The sequence below is a fragment of the Penicillium maclennaniae genome (genome assembly GCF_028827695.1).
Source record: "Penicillium maclennaniae strain IBT 15551 chromosome Unknown utg000007l:1.0-4884863.0:1.0-4888362.0, whole genome shotgun sequence".
Taxonomy (NCBI): domain Eukaryota; kingdom Fungi; phylum Ascomycota; class Eurotiomycetes; order Eurotiales; family Aspergillaceae; genus Penicillium; species Penicillium maclennaniae.
In genome coordinates this window covers 3,921,373-3,946,766 of record NW_026623219.1, presented here as the reverse complement: position 1 = coordinate 3,946,766, position 25,394 = coordinate 3,921,373, and the positions used below count along the sequence as shown (strand labels likewise).

General features: G+C 52.2%; 12 protein-coding genes across 12 annotated transcripts; 8 read left to right on the top strand and 4 right to left on the bottom strand.

Annotated features, from left to right (window-relative positions):
- Positions 1-900: 900 nt before the first annotated feature.
- Positions 901-2,144, top strand: N7477_008679 (SDR family oxidoreductase; the record flags this gene model as incomplete). The annotated part of the gene is made up of 5 exons (XM_056970342.1): positions 901-922; positions 987-1,038; positions 1,097-1,229; positions 1,289-1,579; positions 1,638-2,144. 5 exons carry the CDS (start codon positions 901-903, stop codon positions 2,142-2,144), a joined length of 1,005 nt encoding a protein of 334 aa, XP_056820374.1.
- A 349-nt stretch (positions 2,145-2,493) lies between these two features.
- N7477_008678 (mitochondrial 37S ribosomal protein bS1m) lies at positions 2,494-4,063 on the top strand (the record flags this gene model as incomplete). Its single annotated transcript, XM_056970341.1, has 3 exons — positions 2,494-2,685; positions 2,730-3,382; positions 3,424-4,063. 3 exons carry the CDS (start codon positions 2,494-2,496, stop codon positions 4,061-4,063), a joined length of 1,485 nt encoding a protein of 494 aa, XP_056820373.1.
- Positions 4,064-4,445: 382 nt separating this feature from the next.
- N7477_008677 (40S ribosomal protein eS17) lies at positions 4,446-4,985 on the top strand (the record flags this gene model as incomplete). The annotated part of the gene is made up of 3 exons (XM_056970340.1): positions 4,446-4,601; positions 4,658-4,846; positions 4,905-4,985. The coding sequence occupies 3 exons, from the start codon at positions 4,446-4,448 to the stop codon at positions 4,983-4,985; spliced, it is 426 nt and encodes a 141-aa protein (XP_056820372.1).
- A 481-nt stretch (positions 4,986-5,466) lies between these two features.
- Positions 5,467-6,456, bottom strand: N7477_008676 (Rtr1/RPAP2 family protein phosphatase; the record flags this gene model as incomplete). The annotated part of the gene is made up of 1 exon (XM_056970339.1): positions 5,467-6,456. The coding sequence occupies one exon, from the start codon at positions 6,454-6,456 to the stop codon at positions 5,467-5,469; it is 990 nt and encodes a 329-aa protein (XP_056820371.1).
- A 900-nt stretch (positions 6,457-7,356) lies between these two features.
- N7477_008675 (SH3 domain protein) lies at positions 7,357-10,948 on the top strand (the record flags this gene model as incomplete). Its single annotated transcript, XM_056970338.1, is given in 3 exon segments — positions 7,357-9,088; positions 9,143-9,698; positions 9,709-10,948. 3 exon segments carry the CDS (start codon positions 7,357-7,359, stop codon positions 10,946-10,948), a joined length of 3,528 nt encoding a protein of 1,175 aa, XP_056820370.1.
- Positions 10,949-11,413: 465 nt separating this feature from the next.
- Positions 11,414-12,837, top strand: cwc25 (U2-type spliceosomal complex subunit CWC25; the record flags this gene model as incomplete). The annotated part of the gene is made up of 3 exons (XM_056970337.1): positions 11,414-11,439; positions 11,521-12,541; positions 12,595-12,837. 3 exons carry the CDS (start codon positions 11,414-11,416, stop codon positions 12,835-12,837), a joined length of 1,290 nt encoding a protein of 429 aa, XP_056820369.1.
- Positions 12,838-13,240: 403 nt separating this feature from the next.
- On the bottom strand, positions 13,241-15,909 carry N7477_008673 (putative AP-2 adaptor complex subunit beta; the record flags this gene model as incomplete). Its single annotated transcript, XM_056970336.1, has 6 exons — positions 13,241-14,351; positions 14,406-14,834; positions 14,893-15,257; positions 15,319-15,394; positions 15,471-15,655; positions 15,874-15,909. 6 exons carry the CDS (start codon positions 15,907-15,909, stop codon positions 13,241-13,243), a joined length of 2,202 nt encoding a protein of 733 aa, XP_056820368.1.
- A 481-nt stretch (positions 15,910-16,390) lies between these two features.
- N7477_008672 (ER membrane protein complex subunit 4) lies at positions 16,391-17,055 on the top strand (the record flags this gene model as incomplete). Its single annotated transcript, XM_056970335.1, has 3 exons — positions 16,391-16,522; positions 16,580-16,926; positions 16,980-17,055. The coding sequence occupies 3 exons, from the start codon at positions 16,391-16,393 to the stop codon at positions 17,053-17,055; spliced, it is 555 nt and encodes a 184-aa protein (XP_056820367.1).
- Positions 17,056-17,891: 836 nt separating this feature from the next.
- Positions 17,892-19,514, top strand: N7477_008671 (MFS transporter; the record flags this gene model as incomplete). Its single annotated transcript, XM_056970334.1, has 3 exons — positions 17,892-18,152; positions 18,203-18,446; positions 18,493-19,514. The coding sequence occupies 3 exons, from the start codon at positions 17,892-17,894 to the stop codon at positions 19,512-19,514; spliced, it is 1,527 nt and encodes a 508-aa protein (XP_056820366.1).
- A 210-nt stretch (positions 19,515-19,724) lies between these two features.
- bna5-1 (kynureninase) lies at positions 19,725-21,361 on the bottom strand (the record flags this gene model as incomplete). The annotated part of the gene is made up of 4 exons (XM_056970333.1): positions 19,725-20,167; positions 20,216-20,696; positions 20,759-21,105; positions 21,172-21,361. 4 exons carry the CDS (start codon positions 21,359-21,361, stop codon positions 19,725-19,727), a joined length of 1,461 nt encoding a protein of 486 aa, XP_056820365.1.
- A 275-nt stretch (positions 21,362-21,636) lies between these two features.
- N7477_008669 (HesB/IscA family protein) lies at positions 21,637-22,776 on the top strand (the record flags this gene model as incomplete). Its single annotated transcript, XM_056970332.1, has 2 exons — positions 21,637-21,960; positions 22,405-22,776. The coding sequence occupies 2 exons, from the start codon at positions 21,637-21,639 to the stop codon at positions 22,774-22,776; spliced, it is 696 nt and encodes a 231-aa protein (XP_056820364.1).
- A 614-nt stretch (positions 22,777-23,390) lies between these two features.
- On the bottom strand, positions 23,391-24,948 carry N7477_008668 (putative eukaryotic translation initiation factor 3 subunit EifCl; the record flags this gene model as incomplete). The annotated part of the gene is made up of 2 exons (XM_056970331.1): positions 23,391-24,512; positions 24,643-24,948. The coding sequence occupies 2 exons, from the start codon at positions 24,946-24,948 to the stop codon at positions 23,391-23,393; spliced, it is 1,428 nt and encodes a 475-aa protein (XP_056820363.1).
- Positions 24,949-25,394: the final 446 nt, after the last annotated feature.

Sequence of the window (25,394 nt, the reverse complement as noted above, 5' to 3'; positions counted from 1 at the left end):
CTAGTGTCGTACACAGCACTCGTGCCCCGTAATACTAGAAAGATCAAAAGCATATTTCTTGAGGCTCAATCGCACATCGATAATACTCTCTGTACGAGGCTGCGACATCCTCCTGGAATCGGTCTAGAACCTGGCTTAAGGACATGCCTAGCGCAAAGCAAACAGGTACTCATTCATCTCCACGCTTGATACAGCAGAATGCCAATTGCCACTAATCCAATTGAGCTGATGGGTCATCGACGATCTGATGGCAGGTTGTACAGCAGGCATAGGACTAGTCATTATAGAAACATGCGGTCAAGAAATACCGGGCTTCGATTGTGCAAGTCTTGAGCAACAATTCATTTTTAGCGCTTATCAATGGATCGCCGCCACTTCGAATTTGATAAATTTCAATGAGTCTGCAGCCAGGTCAACATGAGCCTTCACGACAACAATGTCTCTGGGAACAGCTAGAGCACATGTCAAAACACTGCAATAATCTGACGAGTGACTCTACAACCAGCCATGGGATAAGTTGGGCAGAAATGAGATCAAATACCCGTTATCGCATTTACCTGCATGATTATGCCAGTGCTAGCGGATAGCTCCTTTGTCTCCGATGATAAACGGCAACGACGGGTGTTCCGTAAAGCCACGTGAAAGAACCCAAGCCCAAACGAAAGGCGGAGTTACTCGGATTTATTGTACTGTTAAGTCATAGTCTTGAACCCCAGAAGCCAGTGAGGTTGTTCAATGTTCATTTGTAATCGACTGTGAGCTGGTGGGCCTTTACGGGGAGCAATGACGGAATCGAGGGGTTCGAAGACCACAAAAGCCCGGGGTTCCCCATCCTTACATACAGTATCTCTCCCTCTCCACGGTACATACAATTTTTACTATCTTATCTCAATCGTCACAATGGTGAAAGTTCTCTTGACCGGTACGTAACTTCCAGTTTTCCAAATGCCTCTATGTCAGCATATCGGTCTAATCGTTCGCAATAGGTGGCAGCGGCTTCATCGCCGCCCACATCGTTGATATCCTTCTGCAGCATGGGTTCGGCTCGACGACCAAATCTTCATGGTTCAGTTGCTGATACTGATCTCTGTTATAGCTTTGAAACTGTGGTGACGGTCAGGTCCGAAGACAAGGGCAAAAAGATCCTCGAGGCCCATCCCGACACCACTAAGGATAAGCTCTCTTATGTGATTGTTAAGGACGTAGCCCAAGCTGGGGCTTTTGACGAGGTGAACACACCTCCCAGTCCCATTTTATGCCTTGATCGTTACTGATGCTTTAACAATAGGCCGTAAAGTCCAACCCGCCGTTTGATTATGTCCTTCACACAGCGTCGCCCTTCCACTTTAACGTTCAAGACCCTGTAAAGGACTTCCTGGATCCCGCGATCAAGGGAACCACAGGGATTCTCCACGCCGTGAAAGCTTACGCGCCCGAAGTCAAGCGCGTTGTCATTACTTCATCCTTTGCTGCTATCGTGAATAGCAAGCAGCATCCTAGGGTCTATAGTGAAGAAAACTGGAACCCAGTAACATGGGAAGAAGCTATGGACCCCGCTAACGTCTACCGGGCTAGTAAGGTAAGCAAAGACTTCTATGATATGATCACGGTATGCGCTGACTGATATCGCCTACAAGACTTTTGCCGAGAAGGCCGCTTGGGACTTTATTAAGAAAGAGAAGCCCCAATTTGATATCGCCACTATCAACCCTCCTTTGGTGTTTGGTCCAATTGTCCACTATTTGAACTCCCTTGAAGCCATCAATACCTCGAATCAGCGCATGCGAAACATCATCCAGGGCCAGATGAAGGAGAAGATTGCCCCGACCGGCATTTTCCTCTGGGTCGACGTCCGGGATGTGGCACTCGCGCACGTGAGAGCTATTGAGGTTCCTGAGGCAGGCGGTCAGAGATTCTTCATCACAGCAGGCTACTTCTCCAACAAGGAGATCGTTGATATTGTGCGTGACACCCACCCCGAATTGGAGCCGAAACTTCCTCCCAAGGATGCTCCCGGTGACTTCCCGGAAGAAATCTATGAGTTCGACAACAGCAAGTCATTGCAAATCCTTGGACTCAAGTATCACTCATTCAAGGACACCGTTTCCGATACAATTGATTCGTTGCTGGCCGTTGGTGCTTAGAATGCCGATCTTCTTTTAGGGAAAGACTGGTCCTAGAAGAGAGCATAGGCTAGGAAGAATCACGAGAGATAAGAGGTGACACGTGCTTACCTGATTCGTTCGTCGGAGTAACAAAGTAATGTTTCCCTTTCAATTGGCACAAGCTTATATTGCCCTGGAACGAAGTTACGAAGTACTTATAGTCACCTGTAGGGTAATTATCTTCCTACTGGGTAAAAAGATAACAAACTAAGTATCTCGAGTTGAGATAGGAAGGTGAAGATGACGTGATATTGCTAGTGCAAAATCGTATCGTAGAAACATTCGGACGTTTGCCTGACGACAGTGACGCGACTGTCTTGTACGTCTTATGAAGCTCGTTGGAAAGCGCAAACCCAGTTTCGTGATAGGCTACCGCGCCTTTGGCCGCTGTCGTGCGCCGTATCGGCTTAGCCCGTTTCTCCGGCCAACTTTTCTTGCGCGGACGCCGTCCAGCTTTCCATCGACCATTGAACAAGATGGCGACCGCCAGGCTGTCACCAACGGCGAATCTTCTGCGCAAGTCACGTTTATTCGCCCTCCCCCCAAGCTCTTCAGCCTCCGCAGGAGCCGCCGGCGTCCAAAGCCGTGTTCGAATCCAACACCTCCACCCTCCCTCACCCCATCCGCGCTTCGATCGTCACTCCGCAAAAGGCCCTAGCTAGAGGCGATTGGGGTCTGAAGCGGCCGTTGCCAGCTAAGTCGACATCGGAAAAGTCATCAAGACCCATCGTCCGGTTGCAGGCCCTGGACACTTACGAACATGTCACCGATTTCGAGTCCGCGGCCGATCACACCCTGACCCTGGAGAAGTTCCAGGAACTACATATGCCCATGTCGCTTCCCTCAAAAGTCAACTACGCGACAAGCATCGTTCCTAGACACCAGAGCCCGTTCGAAACGTTCGTCGACAACACGGAAAAAAGCCAGAGCCTGGCAGAGACCGGTGCCAAGCAGTATAGACAATCCGGTCCCTGGCTTGGTGGGTTGAGCGAGGCGGAGTTTGTGACCTATCTGGATCAAGTACGCTCAAAAAAGCCAGAGCTCCTTGTGCAGTTGAGAGAGCGGCTTGAAGCCAAACGTTTTGCCGAGGCCCGGAAACAGGCCCAGGACAACGGGGAGGACTTTGAATTGATCGAGCCCGTCAAGGTTACCGACGAGGAGTTCAACATATATATCAAAACCCTCAGAAATGATCCGTTTGCTCTCGGACCGGTTGTGTTCGAGTTGTTGGATCTTCCGTCGCCCCTGCGGTGCCCAGCGAGCGGATCGGACGCAAGTATTATCAATCCCCCGGAACCAAACTGTCAGCGTCCGAATACTCTGTGACCGGACCTCCCAAGACACACCCTTCCGCTGGTCTCTCCTACACACGATCCCACGCTTTGACGTACAACCACCCCGAGCATGGTCCGCAGGCATTCCAGCGCCCTGTTGAGGCCCGTATCTTGCGCCCCAAGGGCCGGTTCAAGGGACGTGTTTCAAGGGCGATTGCCGGTGTCGGTGGTATTGCCGTTGAAGATTTGAATGCTATGACCTTCATCGACCAAGGCACACCTCCTGGTCTGACTTTCTTCGATGCGACTATTCCTGGTGGTGCCAAGTACTGGGTTACCCCAATCCGCGCTGCTGTTGGTTCTGATGGCAGAATTGGGCTATCATCCTACCGTGCCAGTGCAACTGCCAAGGCACCGTACGGCATTCAGGATTTTAAGAAGCCTGGTATCACAAGTATCTCGGAAGCCGCTCGACGGGACGCCAACGTCGTGCCTCGTTTGGATCGACCCCGTTTCAACCAGGGTCGTTTCAGGCCTTCGCCTGACAATGTATCGAGGTCACCTGAGAAGTCGAAGGAGGACCTTGTCAACAGCCTCATGCAAGACTTGAATGCGTCGCGATAAGAAGCGACAAGGCGTCCTGCGCGATGGAATCTCGACGGAGGAATGTACGATTAGACCGGGGGCTTATGTAAAGCTACTCTCATTACCTTTCTGCACATGTGATATAAGCCAATGCATCAATTTCGTTTTATTTGACCCGAGAAGCCTCTTCAATCTGTAGTACTAGGAGTTCCATGGCACTTCGAACGTTCACAGAAGACATGCAGGCCTCAGGCTCGATCAGATTCGCCTTACGTAATCAGTATCACTCACGTGAGATTTAGGGTTGGAGTAGGGCAAGGACCCGCACACCGCTAAGCGAGAGCAACCGCCCGAGTCTTCCAAAACGGCAACACTTTGGATTCCTATCCTCGAACATCCTTCCAGCCAACAAAACGCCAACATGGGTCGCGTCCGTACTAAGACCGTCAAGCGGTCCGCCAAGGTCATCATCGAGCGCTACTACCCCAAGTTGACCCTCGACTTCGAGACCAACAAGCGCATCTGCGATGAGATCGCCATCATTGCCTCCAAGCGTCTTCGCAACAAGATCGCTGGTGTAAGTGCTGCATGAATACACCATTTTATTGAACAGCTGCTTACTGCTATATTCAGTACACCACCCATCTGATGAAGCGCATTCAGCGTGGTCCGGTTCGCGGTATCTCCTTCAAGCTTCAGGAGGAGGAGCGTGAGCGCAAGGATCAGTACGTCCCCGAGGTCTCCGCTCTGGATGTTTCCCAGACCGAGTCCGGCCAGCTCGATGTCGATGCCGACACCAAGGACCTCCTCAAGTCCATGGGCGTAAGTTTGCTCTACCTACAACCACGATGAAACATAATCTCAACCTTTTTTTTTCTAGTTCGACAACCTCAAGGTCAACGTCGTCACTGTCAGCCAGCAGCAGCAGTCCGAGCGCCCCCGCCGCTTCGGTCCCCGCTAAGCCCAGCACCCTGGATGGTTGCGCTGGGAGAATACAAAATTTCTTTGACGGTCTTAGGTCGGCTCCTGGCGTTTTCCTGACGATACTTCACCCGGACTGGCTTTCTTCCCGGCTATCACGGTTTTAGCTAAAGAATGGAGGCTATCCATGGATGAGGAATGAAAAAAATGATTCCCTTGACAAAGGTGTCGCTGAATCTCCTATGGGGATGACGCTTGATTGCCAAAACTTGTCCTCGTGCTTTTACTTGGGAGGCTTGTCCCCTAGGTTGAACTACGTAGGAGTCTTCGAACGTTGTTCGACTCGACTCGGGGCCATTGAGCTTGATCTGTGCTATATGTGGATGCTTAGCATTCTGCAGATTGAAGTCTCATGGCCACTCGTAGATTTTTAGTAAGTATCGTAGTCGCCGCACGCCTCCGGGGTATGAGTTGAAATAACTCCGAAACACCGCTCAACATGCAACAGCCTCCCCATCATCTCAGATCTGATCAAGCAGATCTCCTTCATATGGAGTGGACGCTTTATCTCGCCGGTCCAGCGGCACATATCCTTCTATGGATCCTCCTAAGGCATCCTCCGGCCGTGGCTGCGGGGCACTGGCAGCAGAATGCTTGCCAAGTTCATTTTCTTTCACATGGACACCAACGCGCCCATGACGATGTATATGACCTGTATCACCGCGTTCCAAGGCAAGCTCCTCCGAGCGCTCGCTGTCCTGGATATTCAAGTCCTTCATACCAGCCGTCAAGTGATCATTTCCATCTAGCTGAGAAGTGCGCAAAGCGGCGCTTGAGCTCCCAATCCTGGGTTTCTGTGATTTGGCACGACCTTCCTCGAGCAATTGGATGTTTTTGGCATGGGTGTCATTTGCCCGCCTCTCCCACACTGGCTTTTCGCCGAGTTGTACGCGAATGTAGAGAGCGCGCTCAGCACATTGGTCAGAGCACCATTTCTCAATGTTGTCGCTAGGCACAATATTCACACTGCGCCCTCGACCTCCAGGTCCACTTCCTTTAGCACCGTATTTAAATCGGAACGATTGGCCTCGGCCATAATTGTCTTTGCGATTCTTGCGAGGACAAAGGCCGTAGCCGCATAGATCCTCATTGTTTCGTTCTTCCACGAGGCTATCATAGTCGCTTGGTCGGAATGGATATAGTGCTGATTTAAACAGCTGGGCGTCTTGGGGAGAGGGTGTTGCTGGGTCGGCGGACGGAGAGGAGGGAAGCGCGAGAAGTTCGATAATACGGTCCAAGATCATTCCCTCTGCATCTTTCTGTGCCTGAATCTGATGTGCATGTTGAAGCGCAATTCCTAAGTGGTGAGTAGTCGCACGAGGGCGGCCTTCGAGGAATTTGTCTTGTTCTTCCCGAGTCGGAAGTGAAGATGGCTGTTCAGCGCTGGCGGCAGCGTATGCAGTTTGGAGGGATGTTTTAAGCACATTTCTAGGCGAGCCTGGCGCAGACATGCTGAATATGTTGGCACGTCGAGGTTTCGATTGGGCGTGTGGCAAGGAGTGGGAGAGCAGAAGCTCGAGATTTTGTGGTTCGCGATTTTCAGCGGAGGCGAAAGGCAAAGCCCGGGGTTCGCGGGCAGTGATGTCGCCAATAAGAGCCACGACACTTCCACCTCCGGGTTTTCCTGACGTAGGCAATTTATGGGCAGGAAACAATGCTATGTTTGACGTGTTTCGTAATTCATCAAAAGGAATATGCTAGCTCTGGTAATGATCGTGCCAGACTTGGTATACGTTTACTGGTTGCAACTCGGTCCAGCCATCGAAGCTAATCACCCCCATCTAGCTTACATCGGAAGCTGTTGACATGCAGGTCAGACCCGTAAAATCTTCCAAAAAAAAAGTGCATCTACTCGAACAAAACTGTATACATATATCCATTTGCTGCACCGTTTATGCAGTGCTGCGCCTACCCTGGTTCTTCGCAGCCGCCGATCGCCCAGTGGAGCCTCTGTCTCCCTCATCCCGCCAAGTGACGACCACCTCACTTGCCTTCCACACTCCCCTTCGCCCAACCTCTGATGTTCGCAATCAACGGCTGGTCCCCTACATACTTCGTTCCTCAATTCCAGACCTTCGCTAGGGTGCTCGGTTATCCAGTTCCAATGTGAGTTCCTTCCGGACCCCTCCACTCCCCCTCATCTCCCCTAGGCACCCACCAACACTGTCGTCATTCCGAGCTGACTTCGGTTACGACCAAAGCCTTACTCCTATCTACCAGTATACCACTGCATGCTGGAGGTATCAGATCTGGTGATCCACCCTGTAAATTGTTAGCCTGATTGCCGTCACACACCTGTGCTTTAGCGTCTCTACACCCGTCCCTCCGAACTCTGGGGCCCGACTTGCCAGATGTCCAACCCGCCTTTTACGGTCAAATCGGTCTTCGAGTATGCTTCGGGCCACGATGACGACCTCAGTTTCCCAATCGGACAAATTCTTACCGTCACCGCTGTGGAGGATGCCGAATGGTACTATGGTGAATACACGGACGGGTCCGGGGTCAAACAAGAGGGCATCTTTCCCAAGAACTTTGTCGAGCGCTATGAGCCTCCGGCTCCTCCGCGCCCGACGCGCCCTAACAGGCCCAAGAAGGAAGCTGAACCGGCACCGGTTGAATCCCCTCTTACTGTGAGCGAACGTCAACCCGAAGCGGAGCCCGATGTTGCGGAGCAGCCCGCAGAGGCCGACAAGGACGTGGTTGTCCAGCAGCCACCTCCGCCTCTGTCCCCGCGCGTCGCTTCAAGTCCTGCTATTGAATCTCCGACCTCGCCTTTGCAGCCGGCTCAAGCACCTATGCCTGTCGTCACCACCGCCGCTCCTCCCGTTAAGGCCTCCTCGAAGCCCCCGCCCCCGGCCGTAGCGGAGAAGCCTTCCGGCTCATCTTTCAAAGACCGTATCGCCGCCTTTAATAAGCCCGCCGCATCGCCAGTTGCGCCCTTGAAACCTGCCGGCTCGCAGTCAAGTTCGTTTATCAAGAAACAGTTTGTGGCTCCTCCTCCAAGCAAGGACTCGTTCGTGCCTCCGCCAAGGGACCCCGCTCCCAAGGTCTATAAAAGAGAGGAAGACCCGGAGTTGAAGGAACAGCTGACTCGCGAGCCACCGATTTCCGAAAGTCGGCCTCCGCCGCCTCCTGTTCAGCAAGAGTCGACAGAGAGCGCCGAGGATCAGCCAAAGCCCACCAGCCTTAAGGACAGAATTGCTCTTCTTCAGAAGCAGCAGCTAGAGCAGGCCCAGCGTCACGCTGAAGCTGTCCAAAAGAGAGAGAAGCCCAAGCCTTCGAAGAAGTCACTTGATCTGCCCTCGGAACCCGTCGCCGGAGAGCCCGAAGAGGCCGAGTCACCTGTTGAACCATCAACAACCGGTCGGGATCCAAGTGTCGATACCGTACGAGCAAAGGCTCCTCCAGCTCTTTCGGCCCCCTTCTCGCCGACGGCGGAGATTGCCAGCGATACTAACGATGCTGACTATTCCGCCGCGGCGGACTCCGAAGATGCAGGAGAAACATCTGCTAGCAAGGATGACGAGGAGGAGCCTGCCGAGCAACCGTCGACTCATGCGGTTGAGTCAAAGGGAGAAGAGGCTGATGAGGAGGACGAGGAGGAGGAAGAGATGGACCCTGAGACCCGACGCCGACTGGAGCTACGTAATCGCATGGCCAAGATGAGTGGTGGCATGGGCATGATGGGCCTCTTTGGTCCGCCAGGCGGTATGCCAGGCATGTCTGCTCCTGCGCCCCGGAAAATGAAGACTCCTAGCGAATCAGAAAAGAAGCTCGAAGAACCGACTTCACCTGGCATTGCTCCTCCTGTCCCTCTGCCGGGAATGAATATCAACACTAGGCCCGTTCCTCCTCCTGCCGATGTGGAGCAAGAGGAAGAGGAACCGCTAGTGACTCCCATTACTGAGCAGCATGCTTCTCGAGACGTGCCGGACGTCGAGGAGGTCATCCATGATGGCGCATCGCCGTCTGTTCCTCGTCGCTCTACCGACAGACCTCGCCCGCCACCTATTGCGTCGCGACCTGTTCCGGCTCCTCCTGTACCAGTCGATATGCCAGCTTCACCCCCGCCAGTCCCAGGAGGTAAGTTGTAGACTGATGATCTTTTCGGTACGTTATTGTTGATAATTTTACTAGGTCGACCGGCTCCTCCCCCGAGACCCTCAGCAGGCGATGAATCCGATGATGAGCTCTCCTTGCATGCCGGGAACTCGTCTTCAAACCACCCAGCAAGCGGACCACCTCCGGTGCCTGCACCCGCGCTTCCTGATCATATTGATGCCCGTCGTTCCTCGACCTATGACTCTCTCCCACCTGTTCCAACCCCGACTGCTGAAAAGAGGGCAAGCCGTCTACCCCCTCCGATACCATCAAATCTACCGGCACCGCCAGCGCAGAGCCGCGCCGCCGCCCCACCACCACCTCCTGGTCAAATCCGCCGACGATCTACTGCCGATAGTCGTATAAGTGCCACGTCTGCTCCCCGGCAGGCTGGTGAGGACGTCGAAGGAGAGGTCACCGAGTACGATGGGGACTACGACACTGATATTGCGTCGGGTGCCAAATTCAAGGATGCCTTGAGATCACATGAGCGTGATTCCAGCTTCGATGAGGGTACAATAAACGATGATCACTCACTTCAATCCCCACGGAGCCCAATGGAACACAGACAGCCCCCCACCGGTCCCTTCAGGTGCTCCTAGGGGAGCTCCTCCGCCGCCTCCAAGCCAGCCGCCTCGGAACGCTAGGGTTTCGATGGACACACCTCGAGGCCCTCCCCCGCCCCCACCCAACCAAGAGCCAATAGCTGGTGATGAAGATGAAGAAGAGTACGACCCGTTCAATTATGCCGCTCCTCAACATGGTCTGCCCACTCCCCCGCCTCATACTACCGGACTCCCAGATGCGCCGCCCCCTCCACCTCCGCATCAAGAGCCTGAAGAATATGATGATATGTATGATGCGTCTCCAGTCCAAACCCCAGCAAGCGAGAAGCCGCCTACATCACAACATGAAAAGAGGCTTTCTTTGGCACCACCACCTCCTATGGCTTCGGCTTCCGGTATGCCATCCCCATCGACAAGTCGAGGTCAGCGAGCTTCCATGGATATGTTGAGAGGTCCCAACATTCGACGCTCCATGGACGTTTCTCGTCCCTCTATTGACCAGGGTTACATCGCCACTGAAGTTGATCTTGGAGAGTCTACTCTTTGGTGGACGCAGCCCAATACCCCCCCTCCAGTCTTCCAAAATCGAAAAGACATTCTTTTCGAAGTTGAAGAGTCATCTTCGTCAAAACGGGGTAGGAAGACAACTGTGTCCAAGGACGTCTACATTTTGTTCATTGACTACTCTCAGACTGTTGTGACTGTGCAGTTCGATGGCAAGAACCCCGCGGATGCCATCCTGGAGCAGCGTCATGAAGCTCCACCACTTCAGCTCCGCCAGGACCAACTAGAACAGGCCCATAACCAGCTCGGAACTCGCATCTCTGACTCCGTAAATGCCATTCAAAACTCGACTGTCGGCGATGGCACCCCATTCGGGCTCGTCCAGCATCTGCTGAACCCGCTTTCTGATGCGCTGCTTCCTGTTGGAACCCGAGCCTATGGTGCTTTGGTATACTCCAACCTGGCTAATGCATCGGTCTCTCAAAATGATGAAATCCGCGCTGGTGATATCGTCAGCTTCCGCAATGCCCGTTTCCAAGGCCACCGAGGCACTATGCACCAGAAGTACAGTGCCGAAGTGGGCAAGCCTGACCACGTCGGCATTGTTGTCGACTGGGACGGTACGAAGAAGAAGATTCGCGCCTGGGAGCAGGGACGCGAGAGTAAAAAGGTGAAGATGGAAAGCTTCAAGCTGAACGACCTGCGCAGTGGAGAGTGCAAGGTCTGGCGAGTGATGCCTCGTAGCTGGGTTGGCTGGGAACCTTCCAAATGAGGAGATCCTGAGTCTTGTCAGCTGATGTGATTTGGATGATTCCTTTCTTTTGTCTAGATTCGATGGGAATGTGACTGAGATAGGGCTCACACTTTCCTCCCCTTATATTTTCCCTTTTACTTGCGCCATCCTGCTTATGTGGTAATGAGAGAGCCGGGTGGTCGATTTTGATGGAGAATTGAGCGAGCGTGCACCTCCTTTTGATTTCCTCCTGTCCGCGGTAAATCCTGCATGATCAATGCCCCTTTCCGTTCTGTTATGATTTTTTTAGTTACCATTGCCTGTATTTATTTGCAATGCATCCATTTGCAAGTCTTCCATGAAAATATTCTTCCCGTCTCGTATATTCTGCACGTGGTCGTAGGTTGATGGCTGCCTCAGGTGTCGAGTGGCCATCTCCTTATCGGGCAGCCACCTTCCCTCCAACTTCTTCCAACCTCCACAGCTCGTCTCGCGACCGCCAAAATGGGTGGCGATCTGAACTTGAAGAAGTGAGTTGATCTCAGTTTTTACACCGGCTTTCGAAATCTAAGAAGCCTTAATGAAAAACGGAAATGCTAACCAGATCCCAGATCATGGCACCCGGGGTTGATGCGCAACCAGGAGCGCGTCTGGTCGGAGGAGAAGCGCGCACTCGAGGAGCGCAAGCGCATCGACCAACTACGCCGAGAACGCGATGAAGAGCGCCAGATGCAAGAAATTCAGCGCCTCCACGAGGCCTCAGGCAAACCGAAACAACTTAATCGAGTCGATTGGATGTACCAAGCACCTTCTAGTGCAACCGGCCATTACTCGGAAGAGATGGAGGGGTACTTGCTTGGCAAGCGCCGTATTGACGGAATCCTCTTGAAAAACGATACCGACAACCAGAAGCTAGAAAAGGGTGCTGATCTTGCTGGCGCGAATGCGGTCGCTGCTGCAGCGGCCGGTCCGTCTGTCGGATCTCAACGTGATACCATGGCTAAGGTTATGGCTGATCCGCTGTTTGAAGTCAAGAAGCGAGAGCAGGCAGCGTATGAGGCTATGGTCAAAGAGGCTGTGCGACGGAAGGAGAGGAGGAGAAACGCAGTGCTCGCGATGGAGATAAGGACCGCGCTTCAAAGCGTCGGAGATACAGTGATGATGCTGACAATGACCGTCGATCCCACCACCATCGCTCTTCGCGCCGTCCCCGTTCTAGATCGCCTGTGCGTTCCAATCGCGAACATCGCAGCGAACGTGATGATCGCGATCGTCGGGATGACGGACACCGTCGAGAGAATCGTGATCGTCGGGATGATGGGCACCGCAGAGAGTATCGGGATCGTCGCGATGACGGACACCGCAGAGAGCACCGGGATCGTCGAGAAGACGGACGCCGGGGAGATGACCGTGATCGCCGCGACGAACGAGAGAGGAAAGATTCTTATACTTGCCGTAGAGTTCGAGATGACAGGCGTGAGCGTGATCAAGACAAAGACCGCACCCGATCTCCACGTCGTTCTCCACCCCGGGAACGCTCTCCATCTCCACGCCCAACAGAAGAGCGCGGTGCCCGCCGCGATTATCCTCGACGAGACTACAACAACGGCCTTCGCCCAACAGCTCGAGAGCGTGGCCCACCGCCTCCTCGCCCGGTTGCCAATCAATCCGATGTCAAGGAACAGGAAGAGGAACGCCGCCGCAAGCTAGCCGAGATGCAATCAAATGCCACCAATCTCGAATCAGATCGTCGCCAACGCATTGCGGAGATCACTACGAAGGAAGAGCAGCAGGCAGAAGCAGACGACAAGCAACGCTCAGAACGCGGCCAGTTCATGTCACAGATTCACAAGCGTGCGCAGGAAGATACCCTGGACGAGCGCATCAAGCGCAGTCGTGGTGGACTGTCCAGGATGGACGATGATTGAGGCTTAAGCTTATGGATTTTTCATGCGTCGCGACTACATCTTTTAGCGGTGATTCCCTAATGTTATTCGCAAATTCATTGAGACAAGCTTATCTACAAACACGCTCTTTCGACGTAGGTGGCGTCAGCTATATCAAGGAGACCTTTAGAACACTAGGAAGACAGTCATGGCCAGTCTCCTGTTTGCATCCCTAGTGATCTTTGTCATTGGTACCCTGGAAGGAGTAAGTATTGATCATGGGAGTCTAACATTGTTTAGCCTTTTTATCACCTCATACACGACTGAACAAGATATATAGGAGTGAAGCAAGGTTGGCTTGCTTGAACGGACTCCATTTCCTCTGTACTGATTGTACTGATATCGATTCTATCTACATTTACAAATTGGGATCAAGTGAACATCCTTAGAGCAACAACAGCTCACCCGTAGCTGCGCCACCAGCAAATTGAGGCTGGTACGCCTGCTGCTGGTTCTGCGTAACAACATACTGCGTCTGAAGCGCGCCTCCACCACCTGCTCCGCCATCACGCCCACCCAGATCCAATGAGGCCATCTGTTGTGAGCCGATATTGTTGAAGTACGAGTCTGCCGCCTTGAGTGCTTCGGCTGAGGTGTTAGTGCCAGAGGCAACGCCTCCAGCTGGGAGAGGGAAAGCGGGAGGAGCAGAATTGACAGGACTGATAGGGTTTCCTGTAGTCGTGATGGTTGCGAGACCGCTGTTGCTGGTTGATGCGGCTGGCATGCTAGCAGAGGGAGGGTTGTACTCGAGCATAGCGCCAGTGCCATCTTCGATACGAGGCCGTTGCAACGCCGGGCTGGGTTGCAATCGACGAGGGCGTGCGGCGCGGAAAACTTGGTGAATAGGCTTGAGGTAGACAGTGGCAAGAGTGCCGACGTTTAAGCACAACTCCTCGAGAGTCCGAGGATCGAGCTTCTCGCTTTCCGCGGTGATGGGTGGTTTCTGGCCCATAACAACTTGCTTGGCTGTTGCTGGGTCGGTCGACAACAGACGCCAATACATGTAGCCTCGGTCTCGAAGATCCGGGTCATCTGTCTCTTCCGTGCACCACTTAAGGACCTGGGGAACGAGCTGTTGGCCCTTTGTAGGCCGCTGAATGAAGAACTTCACGGTGGCAGTGAGAAGGGCCAACTGCACTTCGATGGTTTCGTCGTGGAAGGTAGCCAAATAATCCTGCAGTAGCCCATCCGAGTTCTCAATACGATCTGCATACTGGCCAATGATCCAGATGATGGCTGCTTTGGCCTCGGGCTCGTCGAGATCGTCGATCTTGCTAATCACGTGGCTGATGATGCTCTCGTACTGGTTGGGATACTTTCGGAAGATATTGCGAATCACAACCGTGGCTTCCTGGACGATGTACGGGATCTTGGCATCGACGAGCTCCAACAAGGTATCGATACATTGCTTTGCGGCGGACTCAATCTTGATTGCCAGTTTACCGATGGCACGCACTGCCTTACGTACGAAGTGCACATCAATCTCAGTGGCATATCTGTCGGAGGTAGTTAGGATGGCAAGCAATAGATGATAGTAGACAGGAACTCACTCTCGAAGCTCAGCCAGAACCACGGAGATGTTATCCTTTGTGGTCAGCATGAACATCAACTCCAATTTGGTCACTTTGACATAAATCGGGTCGTTGTAGTTGCAGAAGAAAACGCGAATATCATTACGAAGGACCTCTGGGCGTTTCTGCAAGATCAGGATAGCGTTACGCAGGACGAGGTACTGAACCTCCGGCGGCTTGGAGAGCAAGGTGACGAGGGGTGGTGATAATTTCCGGCATAAAGACGTGATGTGCTTCTCCTCGGCGATATAGTTCATGAGATATAGGATCACTCGGCAAGCAGTCAGTACGACTGCCGAGTTCGAGTGAGATAGCCGCGGGGCGATTCGTTCTGCCAGCAGAAGGGCCTCGGCATTATCTTGGGGCACGTAAGACATCAGAGCTTCGAGGATGTAAGATTGACCCCATCTAGCCCAGCGGTTAGATCACAGTTCTCTGAACCTATGGGGACCCAAAGAAAACATACTCAGAGCAATCGGGCAGAATAGAAACTAGTTTTGAAGCACTGACGTAGTCAATGGTCAGGGAGATGGACTCGCTGCGGCCCCAGATGTCGACTAGGGAAGCCAGGACACTAGAGACGACTGTGGGATTTTCGTCCTTCAACATCCTATTGAGGCGGTCGATCAAATCTGAGTTTTCAACTGTCTTCTTGTCGTGTTCGTAGAGTTTAGCCACACAGAAAGCGGCAGTCTTGCGGACATAAGGATCATTGTCTTGCATGAGGCGCTTGAGAGGTTGGAAAGTCGCTTCGACAAATTCGCGCACATGGACGTAGGAAATAGTTCGCAGCGCAAGTGCACGCACAAGCGGATTATCGTCTGCCATGTCCTATGAAAGGGTCAGAGGTGCATTCTTGAGTTCCTCCCACCACTCCACATCGAAGACATACATCAACCAGAATCGGAAGCGCCTTCATCGCTACCTCCGGCTTCATTCGCGAATAGTTGACCAGAAATAAGAAGCACCTAGGATCGAGGTGAGCAGGTGGACTCCAAAACCATTCGACACCCCCGCAGGCACAGCTGAGCGAGGTTCTCATACATCTTCTTGATTTCCAAGCTCGGCAGGTTCATGCAGTCAATAACATCCGGAAATAGCGCAACCATATCGTTATTGCTCATGGTCATGTTGGCAACAATCTTCTTCAAGGCGATCTTCTTGGCGGAGTAGTTCTTATCTTTCTTGCCGCCGCTATTTAGTTCCTGTCGCAACTCGGCAACCTTGCCCTGTGGAGATCGCGCAAAACGTAAGCTATTTGGCGAAGCATAGGGAGCGAAACCAATAAACATTGGGGAGGGTAGGGTATGTAAGGGTTCAACAGACGAAGTGCAAGGAAGGGTAGCTGCGAAAGTCACATTGGACAATAGTCGCATAAGGTATGGGCAGATGCGGGGAAGGGCGAAAGCCGCCACGGGCAAATCAAGCGATCAGGTATATCACTTACTCTAGCGAACAGCTTCGCATCGCCCCCAGAACTCATGGTTGCGGCGTTGAACGAATCGCAAGGTTTAATGAGCGGTGATTTTTCTTCGGAGGCTCTGGATCAAGCCGGGAGGCTCGCGATCGATCAATTGCGACGACTTAGTGTGGCTTAATCGAGGCTCAAAGGACAGGATGTAACCTGAGGTGAAGACGGTGCGAAAATTGAGGGCGAGAATGAACTGGACCGGGGATAGGGAGGGGGTTGGTCCGTTGTCAAAAGGGTGAGACTGTCGCTTCAGTGCACCACAATTGTAGCCCGTTCGGAAGAATCGGAGAGAATTAGATTCATAAACTGGACATAGTCAAGAAGAATTAACGGGGAGGATCAAAGAGTGGGAAGTCGCGGTGGAGTTAGAGGAAAGGAGAATCCTAAGGCGGAGTGGAGGAAAGCTGCGGAGGATCCTCCCTGGTGAACCCCCCCGTCATCCACTTTTTCAGCTCTCACACGCCACCCTTCACCATTCTCATCTACGAACGCTATGTCATCGGCTCTCCCACCTCCGCCTCCACCACAATGGGCTGTCGCGATCAACTCGCCGATGCCGCGCCCCTCCAAGGCGGCATCCAGCATCCCGAATCCACCTGGCTTCGCCAGCCGTGGAGGTAAACAGGTGAGCTCAGGCCCAGAGCTGACCTAGTGCTGTATTGACCATGTTTATCGTTGTCAGCGCGAGAAGCAGCAACTACAACCCACTACAGCCAGGCCTGAAGAGACCGATACCTTGAAGATGAAGAAGGCCTGGGAGATCGCCATCGCCCCGTCCAAGCAGCTTCCCATGAACGGTATCATGATGTACATGTCCGGCAATAGCCTCCAGATTTTCAGTATCATGATGGTTTTCATGCTGTTCAAGGGTCCAATTCAAGGCCTGATCAATACCAATGCGGTCTTTGCCAAATACGAGACCCCGACAACTCGTGGGCGCCTGCTCGCAGTGAAGGCAGTCTACGTGCTGATGCAGCTGTTGTTGCTGGCTTTGGGAATCTGGAAGGTTAATGGAATGGGCTTATTGCCGTATGATTTCCCATATGGATGGTTACATAACGTACCACTGACACCACTGGCAGGACTACGAGATCAGATTGGCTCGCATGGGAATCGGAACGACAGCCTCTGGAGCGGGCTTATTTTGCTTTCAGGTGATAATGAGAATGATTCAGCTGTAGTACTAATTGAAATTCATGGCAAATGTTTCCAAGATATTGGCTCACAGAAAGGTCTTCGGCATGCAATATTAGGCAATTCAGGTCAGGGCAAGAGGCCTTAAATGGTCGTTTTTATCTCCTTTAGGGCACTATCTTCTATAACACAGGCACCTGTCTAGAAACCAACCTAAACATGGATCCGGTCCTCCAAAATTGCCAAATCAATATGTAGAGGCCCGGGTAGCTGTCTGATGCTTCCCGGATTGATTAAATATAACGTGTGAAGGTTCCCATACCTCCGACCCAGGATAAGAGATAGACCTAGCCTCCAGTTTCATGCCTCCTCTGAGCCAGGATATGGGCCTATACAATCGGTTCACTAGCTCTTCAAATGTTGATGCTTGAAAAATTGCCATCATTGTGTTGGATGTGGTTACATTCAGTTCGGGGCCAATGGTCCCCACCCGTGAGCGGTAAATTATCAAGACTTCTTCTGAATAGATTTTCACGCAAGAACTTGGCACCGCGCCTCGATCAACAGCCTATTTAATATCTTTATTTTGGAGCTCGGAGGATCGAAGAAGATGCCGACGTGCAGTTGTAATTCTTCAGGTCGGAGTTAACCGCCGATAAGGGAGGAGACTCTTTGCTTAAAAGGTTCGGCTTCTCGGCACAGTCCAGTCGCTCCACAAACGATAGACCAGGATTCACTCTCAGGGTGGGTTAGTCATGGGTGAATGATATCCTGGTTTTATTCCGCCTTTCCAGATTCTTTACTTCAATCCTCCTTGGTCGGTGCGGACTTCATCCTCCGCGTCCAGTGCGACCCTGGAGATGGGTACTTCACCAGAGCCATCGGTGGTCGACGTGGAACAAGCACGCCCCGAAAATGCGGGGACTCGAAGTGGAGAAATGGCTGATGTCGACTATTCGGTCTTTTCCGTCAGTCAAAGGCGATATATTGTTTTTATGGCTTCATGGGCGGGATTCTTCTCTCCTGTCTCGTCGCAGATCTACTTCCCGGCCTTGAATACCCTCGCCAAAGACCTCCGCGTCTCAAATTCTCTAATTAATCTAACCTTGACCAGCTACATGGTGAGCCGAGACTAGCTATATCTGATGCACCGGGACTGACACCGGGATAGATTTTTCAAGGACTGTCGCCCATGTTCATTGGTGATTTCGCGGATAAAGCTGGAAGACGACCCGCATACGTCGTCTGCTTCACAATATATATTGCTGCCAACATCGGCTTGGCTCTACAAAATAACTATGCAGCGCTGTTCGTTCTTCGGTGCCTGCAAAGCGCAGGAAGCAGCACTACCATCGCACTCTCGTCGGGCGTGGTCTCAGACGTGGCGACTGCATCTCAGCGTGGCTCATACATGGGTCTTGTGACGGCGGGTTCTCTCCTAGGGCCCCTCCGTCGGTCCAGTGATCGGAGGTCTTCTGGCTCAGTACCTTGGCTGGAGGGCGATCTTTTGGTTCCTTGTCATCTTCGCAGGTGCATTTATGGTTCCATTCCTGATCTTCTTCCCCGAAACTGCCCGTGGAGTGGTTGGCGACGGATCATTGCCGCCTCAAAGATGGAACATGTCCTTGATCAGCTATTTGAAGTCCCGGAAAGCTCGTCAAGAAGGCGCCGAGGCACCAGCCAGCACAACGAAACAGAGACTCAGTTTCCCCAACCCATTGCAGACACTTGCCATTGTGTTCCAGAAAGATACCAGCATCGTCTTGTTCTGCAACGCGATTCTCTTCGCTGGCTTCTACGATGTCAGTGCAACCATTCCATCGATCTTCAACGAATTATACGGTCTGGACGACCTGCAGATCGGCCTGTGCTACATCCCTTTTGGACTTGGTGCGAGCATCGCATCTATTTTGAATGGCAGATTCCTCGATTACAATTATCGTCGAATTGCGAAAAAGATTAATTTCCCGATGATGAAGAACCGCCACACGGACCTACGAAATTTTCCAATCGAAAAAGCCCGTCTTCAAATCGCCTTTCCAATGCTTTCAATCGGAAGTCTGAGCATCCTCGCATTCGGTTGGTGTTTGAACTTCGGAGTTCATCTCGCTGCACCTACCACCATTCTATTTCTCATGGGTCTTACCCTCACCGGAGCTTTCAACACAGTCGGTACCCTCCTAGTAGACCTTTACCCCACACAGGCGGCCAAAGCTACAGCCGCCAACAATTTCGTGCGATGTTTGCTCGGAGCTGGCGCGACTGCCCTTATCGATCCTATGCTCGCGTCCATGGGTCGTGGATGGTGTTTCACCTTCATCTCTCTGGTCATGCTCTCTACGTCTCCGCTACTCTTGTTCGAGATCTACAAAGGACCCAAATGGCGTGAAGAGCGCCGGTTGAAAGAAGAAGCGAAGCAGCTGGGGACTATCACATCACCTGTATCCACGACCCCGAACGAAAAGTCTGTCACGGAGGCTTGATTTCTCACAATCATAACTACCGCATCTGCATTTACGCCGCAATGATAAGATACCAGCATACGCCATGGTTGATACCCTTCTGGAAGAAAGTTCGTTGAAACGAGATATTGATAGAACAATTTAATGTGAAGATTGAAGGAGACTTGATCCATATAATACAATTCCGACATGCTGATAACATGTTGAAGCTGGTTGAATGTAGGAAATTTTTCATCCACGTGCCTTGACTGCTTTACGGCAAGCCTCCAAGAATACTTGACAGAATTCCCATACCTCTGTATAGGTGTTGTAAAGTGGGGCAGGAGCCACACGAATAACGTCTGGCTTCCTCTCATCAATGACCACCGCATGCTCCTCCAAGTGATGCAAAACGTGGTCGAGAAGCCCCGGTTGAAGCCGCAGACTAAGCTGGGCACCACGCTCGGCTGGTAGAGAAGGCGTAATCAGGGTGAAGGGCTTGTCCTCTCGGGAGGCATCAAGAGGATACTTGAGCAACAAATGCTCAAGATAACCCGTGATATTGAGTGACTTCTTGCGAATTTCTTGCATGGTAGCACGGTTGAATATCTCCAGCGAGGCGACAACGGCGTTCATATCAAGGACGGAAGGGTTAGAAAGCTGAAACCCAGCAGCACCCGGTTGAGGTGTGAATTCTGGAGCCATTAGCTATGTCTTTAATGTATCGAACATCACCAACATACTGTTTACCATGTTGAAACGAGTCTTGATCTCACCACCCCACCAGCCCGAGAGGCGTGGACGAAACGTCTCGTCGCTGTCAGGCTGCTTCTCATCTACACGGCCATGTCGTTCGTGGACAAACAGTGCTGCTATACCTCCAGGACCACTGTTCAGATACTTATAGCTGCACCATGCTGCAAAATCGACGTTCCAGTCATGTAGGCGCAGGTCCACATTTCCGGCAGCATGAGCACAGTCCCATCCGACTAGGATACCTTTTGAGTGCGCATGTGCTGTGATGCGTTCGATGTCGAAGTACTGTCCCGTGTAGAATTGAATTCCAGAGAGCAGAATCAGTGCAGTATTGGAGGCGTTATCATCGATTGTTTTGATGATCTGTTCTGTGCTGAGGACTGGGTGATCCAGGTTCTCGGGCTCGATCAAGACCATGCCATCTTTGGGATCCAAGTTGTGGTGCCGGATTTGAGACTCGATTGCGTACTAATATTGATCAGTACCATTGCAAAACGCAATGAAGGAGCTACCCTGGGTATTGTGCATACATGGTCGCTGGGGAAGGCCTTGCCCTCAAGGATGATCTTGTACTTCTCCTTCGTGGGACGGTAGAAACTTGCCATCAGGAAATGCAAGTTCGCAGTCAAAGTCCCCATAACGGCCACTTCGCTCTCAAGCGCACCCACAATAGGCGCCATCAGCTTGGAGCCAGCGGTATCGACATCGACAAAAGGAGGCAACAACTGGTCGTCATGCGGGACAAAATGCCCGGTGACGCCTTTTGTGGCCCACGTTCGGAGGTAATGTTCAATGTAACGGCGCGTACTCTTTGGCTGGACACCCAGCGAGTTACCACAAAGATAGATACATCTCGCATCGGACCCTTCGTCGTGATCTGAATGTCTCGACTGTCAATATATCGGTGCTGTGAGACGCAGGACCGTTGAGGAATCTGACATACCATTGTCTTCCGTAAGCACCTTTCTCTTCAGGTCCTTCTTTGAAGGAAGTATGAATTCATCTCGAAATTGACGCAGCGGATCTTGGGCGTCGAGAGCCTCAGCATACTCTCTTGTGTAAGCTCTGATATCATCCTGATATGGAAGCGGGGGTCCGGTTTCAATATCCCGAAGGTGCTGGCGTGATCCCATAATTCTGTATGAATGACTCCTGCAGCTATTCAGAGCCGTCTACTTCCGATCAAGAATACCACTGAAGAGTATTAAGATGACCCTCCTTGAATCTGCACCCCGCCATGTCCGATCTTTACCATTTCTAGTCATATTATGCCATACCACACCGCCCTAGAGGACCAATTGCGCCACTGCCGAGCTGACTAACGCGACGCTATCAAGTCGAGTGATGCCATCGTCAACTTTCCCTTTGCCATATCTCCGGCCCTGAGACTTTGTATTCTTTACAAAAAATGTCTAGGCCATTTCCCATATCAACACCTGTCCGGTGGCTATCAAAACAGCCCTACCGACCCTTCTCGACCGTTCGACCGGCCTTGCGCCTCTCCGCATCCTCCGTCGGCGACTTTGCCTCTCGCCGGGCAACGGTTCCAGTAACAGCCGGCGATTGCAGACCTTCGGCACCGAAGTCATCGCTCGCTCGAACTCTGATCCGTCAGCCTTGTGCTTCTTTCTCCGCCTCCTCCATTCGCCCCGCCACTCAGGTCACGCAAAATCCGAGAACCGGAGATGATGGAGAGACACTTATGATTAGTATCTCGCCGCGAGCCGTGGAGGTAGGTTAACAACTCATTCTTTTCAGCCTGCATGTTTTGTCTTATGCCGAGGCATTGAGTGGCTTGTGCCGGATGGGAAGCTCCATCAAAACGGTCATGCGCCGCTGTTGGGAACTCCAGAAATCACCGGAGAATTCACATGGCCCCAGCATAAGCCTGTTCTGGCCTCGTTCTATCACATACGACCATAGGGTGTGGAGAACAGGGCTTCCCGTCCGCTCAGCCGTACTTAAGCCACACGCCGGCAGGTTAGTAGTTGGGTGGGTGACCACCAGCGAATCCCTGCTGTTGTATGTTTTTTTTTTCTTGGAGTTTTCTTGGAGTTTTCTTGGAGTTTTCTTGGAGTTTTCTTGGAGTTTTCTTGGAGTTTTCTTCTAGTTTTCTATCTTGGAAGATTCTATGGTTGTCTCTCAGGAGTTTTCGATCCAAAGCTAATTCTCGCAGCGTCTTCGCGAAATTACCGACCCTACTTCCTCTCCCTCCGCCACAAAAGATGAAAACCCTTACAATCACCTTCGCATCACAGTGACTAGTGGCGGCTGCCATGGTTTCCAATACATGATGTCTCTTGAATCAGCCGAAAAAATCGACGCCGAAGAAGATACCGTCTTTGAGGGTGATATGGATGGTGCTGAGCCGGCTGCGGGGGCCGGCGAAGAAGCTAAAGTTGTTATGGATGAGCCGTCGTTGGAGCTACTCTCTGGAAGCACAGTTGATTACACCACCGAGTTAATCGGCAGTCAATTCAAGATTGTGGACAACCCGCGTGCGACGAGTAATTGTGGTTGCGGTACAAGCTTTGATGTCATGGATTGATCTCGTTCTGGGGATCATGGAGGCATTGTCTTCTTGCGTGTACAGATACGACATACGGCACATCTCATAGAACAATTGCATGTTATACCCCTTCTTCTCTCCATACCGCGCGAAGTCAAGTCTGTCCCTACAAGCTGCCCTCGGAAGTATAGAGGTAATAAATGTTGTAGATCTATGCATTCATCAAGTCTCCTTTTTTCTTCTACCTCACACCAATACTCTCCACATGGAGTAAATCACCTGCTCGAAAGAAGCAGAACAACAGACCAGGGCAAATGTGAATCGTACGCCCTCCAGAGATATCGCGATAGCCTGACATGATTTTGAACCCGAACGGAAACCCATGCGGGAACAAAACACGGATAGGAAAAAATAAACAAAAAATAAGCAAATGAAAAGCGTTTAGAAACCAGCAATAGGGGGGACAAGACTGTAATGAAAAACACAAGGGGAAGGGGATAAAGAAATTGAAAGAAATATTCATCTCGAGTCATGTCCGTTTCTTTCTTGCATGCAAAGTCCATCCTTCACTTCTTTCCCTTTCTCCGAACACCCGCAGAAACATGCCATGGTTGATATTTTCATAAAATTCGGACCATTTCATGCGTCTGCACTTAGTAGACTCGAGCAAGGTTGCGGAGATACCAGTCCACCAGACGGCGGCCGGCCTTGGTCTCACTGACGTGAATCAGGTCGTTCTCCAGAGCGTAGTCGAGATCGTTGGCAATGGTAGGCTCGCCCTCGAGCAGGGCACCCTCTACCCAGCGAATCTGGCGGCTACGCTGCTTGTTAACGAGCAACCAGCTGCGGAGCTTCTCAGGCTCAACCTCGAGGAAGCCGGCAAGCTTCTTGAGGTCCATGGTGGTGTAGAGCTTGAGGTAGGAGCGGATAGTGGGGTTGAAAAGTGTGTTCTTGACCTCATCCATGAAAATGGCGGTGTGGTGATCGATGGGGTCGACGTTGGAGGCCGGGTTTTCAAAGTCGGGAGGAGTGGGGGAGATGAACTTGGGGCAGGAGGAGCGGAACAGCTCCTCGAAGACGGGAAGGGCCTCGGGGCCACCCTGCTGCATGCGCAGGAACTGCTCACCGTACTTCTCGCGGACGGCGGAGTGGATGGTGTCATCCAGACGGGTGGGGTGGAGAGCGACACAGATGGCAATGAGGGCGTACATCTGGTCGTTCTTCTTGGCAATAGTGTCGTAGCTGTTGCCGCCCTTCTGGAAGTTCTTTGTTCGGGAAACGTAGACCAGGATGTGGCTGAACATGCGGATGGCATCGCCGTAACGGCGCATCATCATGTAGGAGAAGCCCACGTAGTAGTAGGTGGTGAAGTGGGCGGCCATGACACGGGCGAACATGGCCTTCTTGTTCAGCTCAATATCGTCAAGGGTCTTCAGGGCCAAGCTGAAATCACCGAGCAGGCAGTGCACGCGTAGCAGACCGATGATGGAGAAGTATCCCAGCATCTTGTACAGAGGGCGAGAGCCGTACTCACCAGCGAAGGCGGCGCCGTCCTCGCCACGCTTGATGGCAGCGAGCTGCTCGTTGATCTGCGATCGCTGGATGAGCGAGTACAGAACGTTAAGCACGGAGTAGCAGCCCCAGGTGTTGGGGTTCTCGCGGAGAAGCGCGGTCTCCTCCTCATTAGACCCGGTGCGAGCCACACGGTTGCGGTAGCGGCAGAACGACTCGAATTGGTAGATGAACTCGTCAATGACATCCCAGGCCCAGTAGTACTAAAATATCCCATCGTTAGTCCTGTTATTCTCTCTCCCGCCACCGGGCTGGCCAATTTCACGGATGTGTCAAGCCCAGCTTATTCTTTCTTTGTCCAAAGGCAATCAATGGACTAATTGGATGACCTACCGAGGGAATTTCAAGGTCGACGGGGCCTTCCGAGTTCAGGATGTAGTGGAAAAGACTGCAGTAGTTGTCGTAGCTGGCGAACTTGGTCTCCAGGGTCGCCTGGTATTCCAGCGGGGTAGCAGCAGCGGTCAGTTGTGCCTGGAGGTCCTGGGCCTGCGAACCACCGAGGGATGTTGTCCGGTCGAGCTCGCTCATGCTGTCGTCGAAGTTGACTTGCTCACGGTAGTCATTGGCCATAGCCTCCTCCTCAACATCGGACTCATCGTTCAGGTTGGGGCGCGCGTTGGCGCGGTCGTCGTAGGACATTGTGGGCGAGTGTGAAAAGGAGGGAGATAGTATGGTTTGGAATTTATCTCGGTCGAGAAGCCAGGAAGACGGCAAAGGGCGGAGGGGAGGGGTTGGTGGGGGTGCACGTCCGTCGTCGCCGTGTGGGATTTAGCCAAAGAAGTCGAATTTTGAGGGTTTTCGCTTGGGTGTTGTGCTTATCTTATCTGAGCATAACGTGGATGATGACTCAGCACATCTGCACTATGCATTGTGAGTGCCTGAATGTGCTGGCAGCAATGGCATCTCGCCACTCAATTTTAACTCCGGCGATCACTGACCTACACAACGTTGGGGAACAACTTTAGATGCAGGTCCATACACGCAGTTCAAGGATAAACATGTGCTTCAGAAATATCTTTCCTCCATACCTCAAGGCTGCCTCATCACCGTGTCAGATCGTACGTATTTGAAGGGATGTTTCCAGC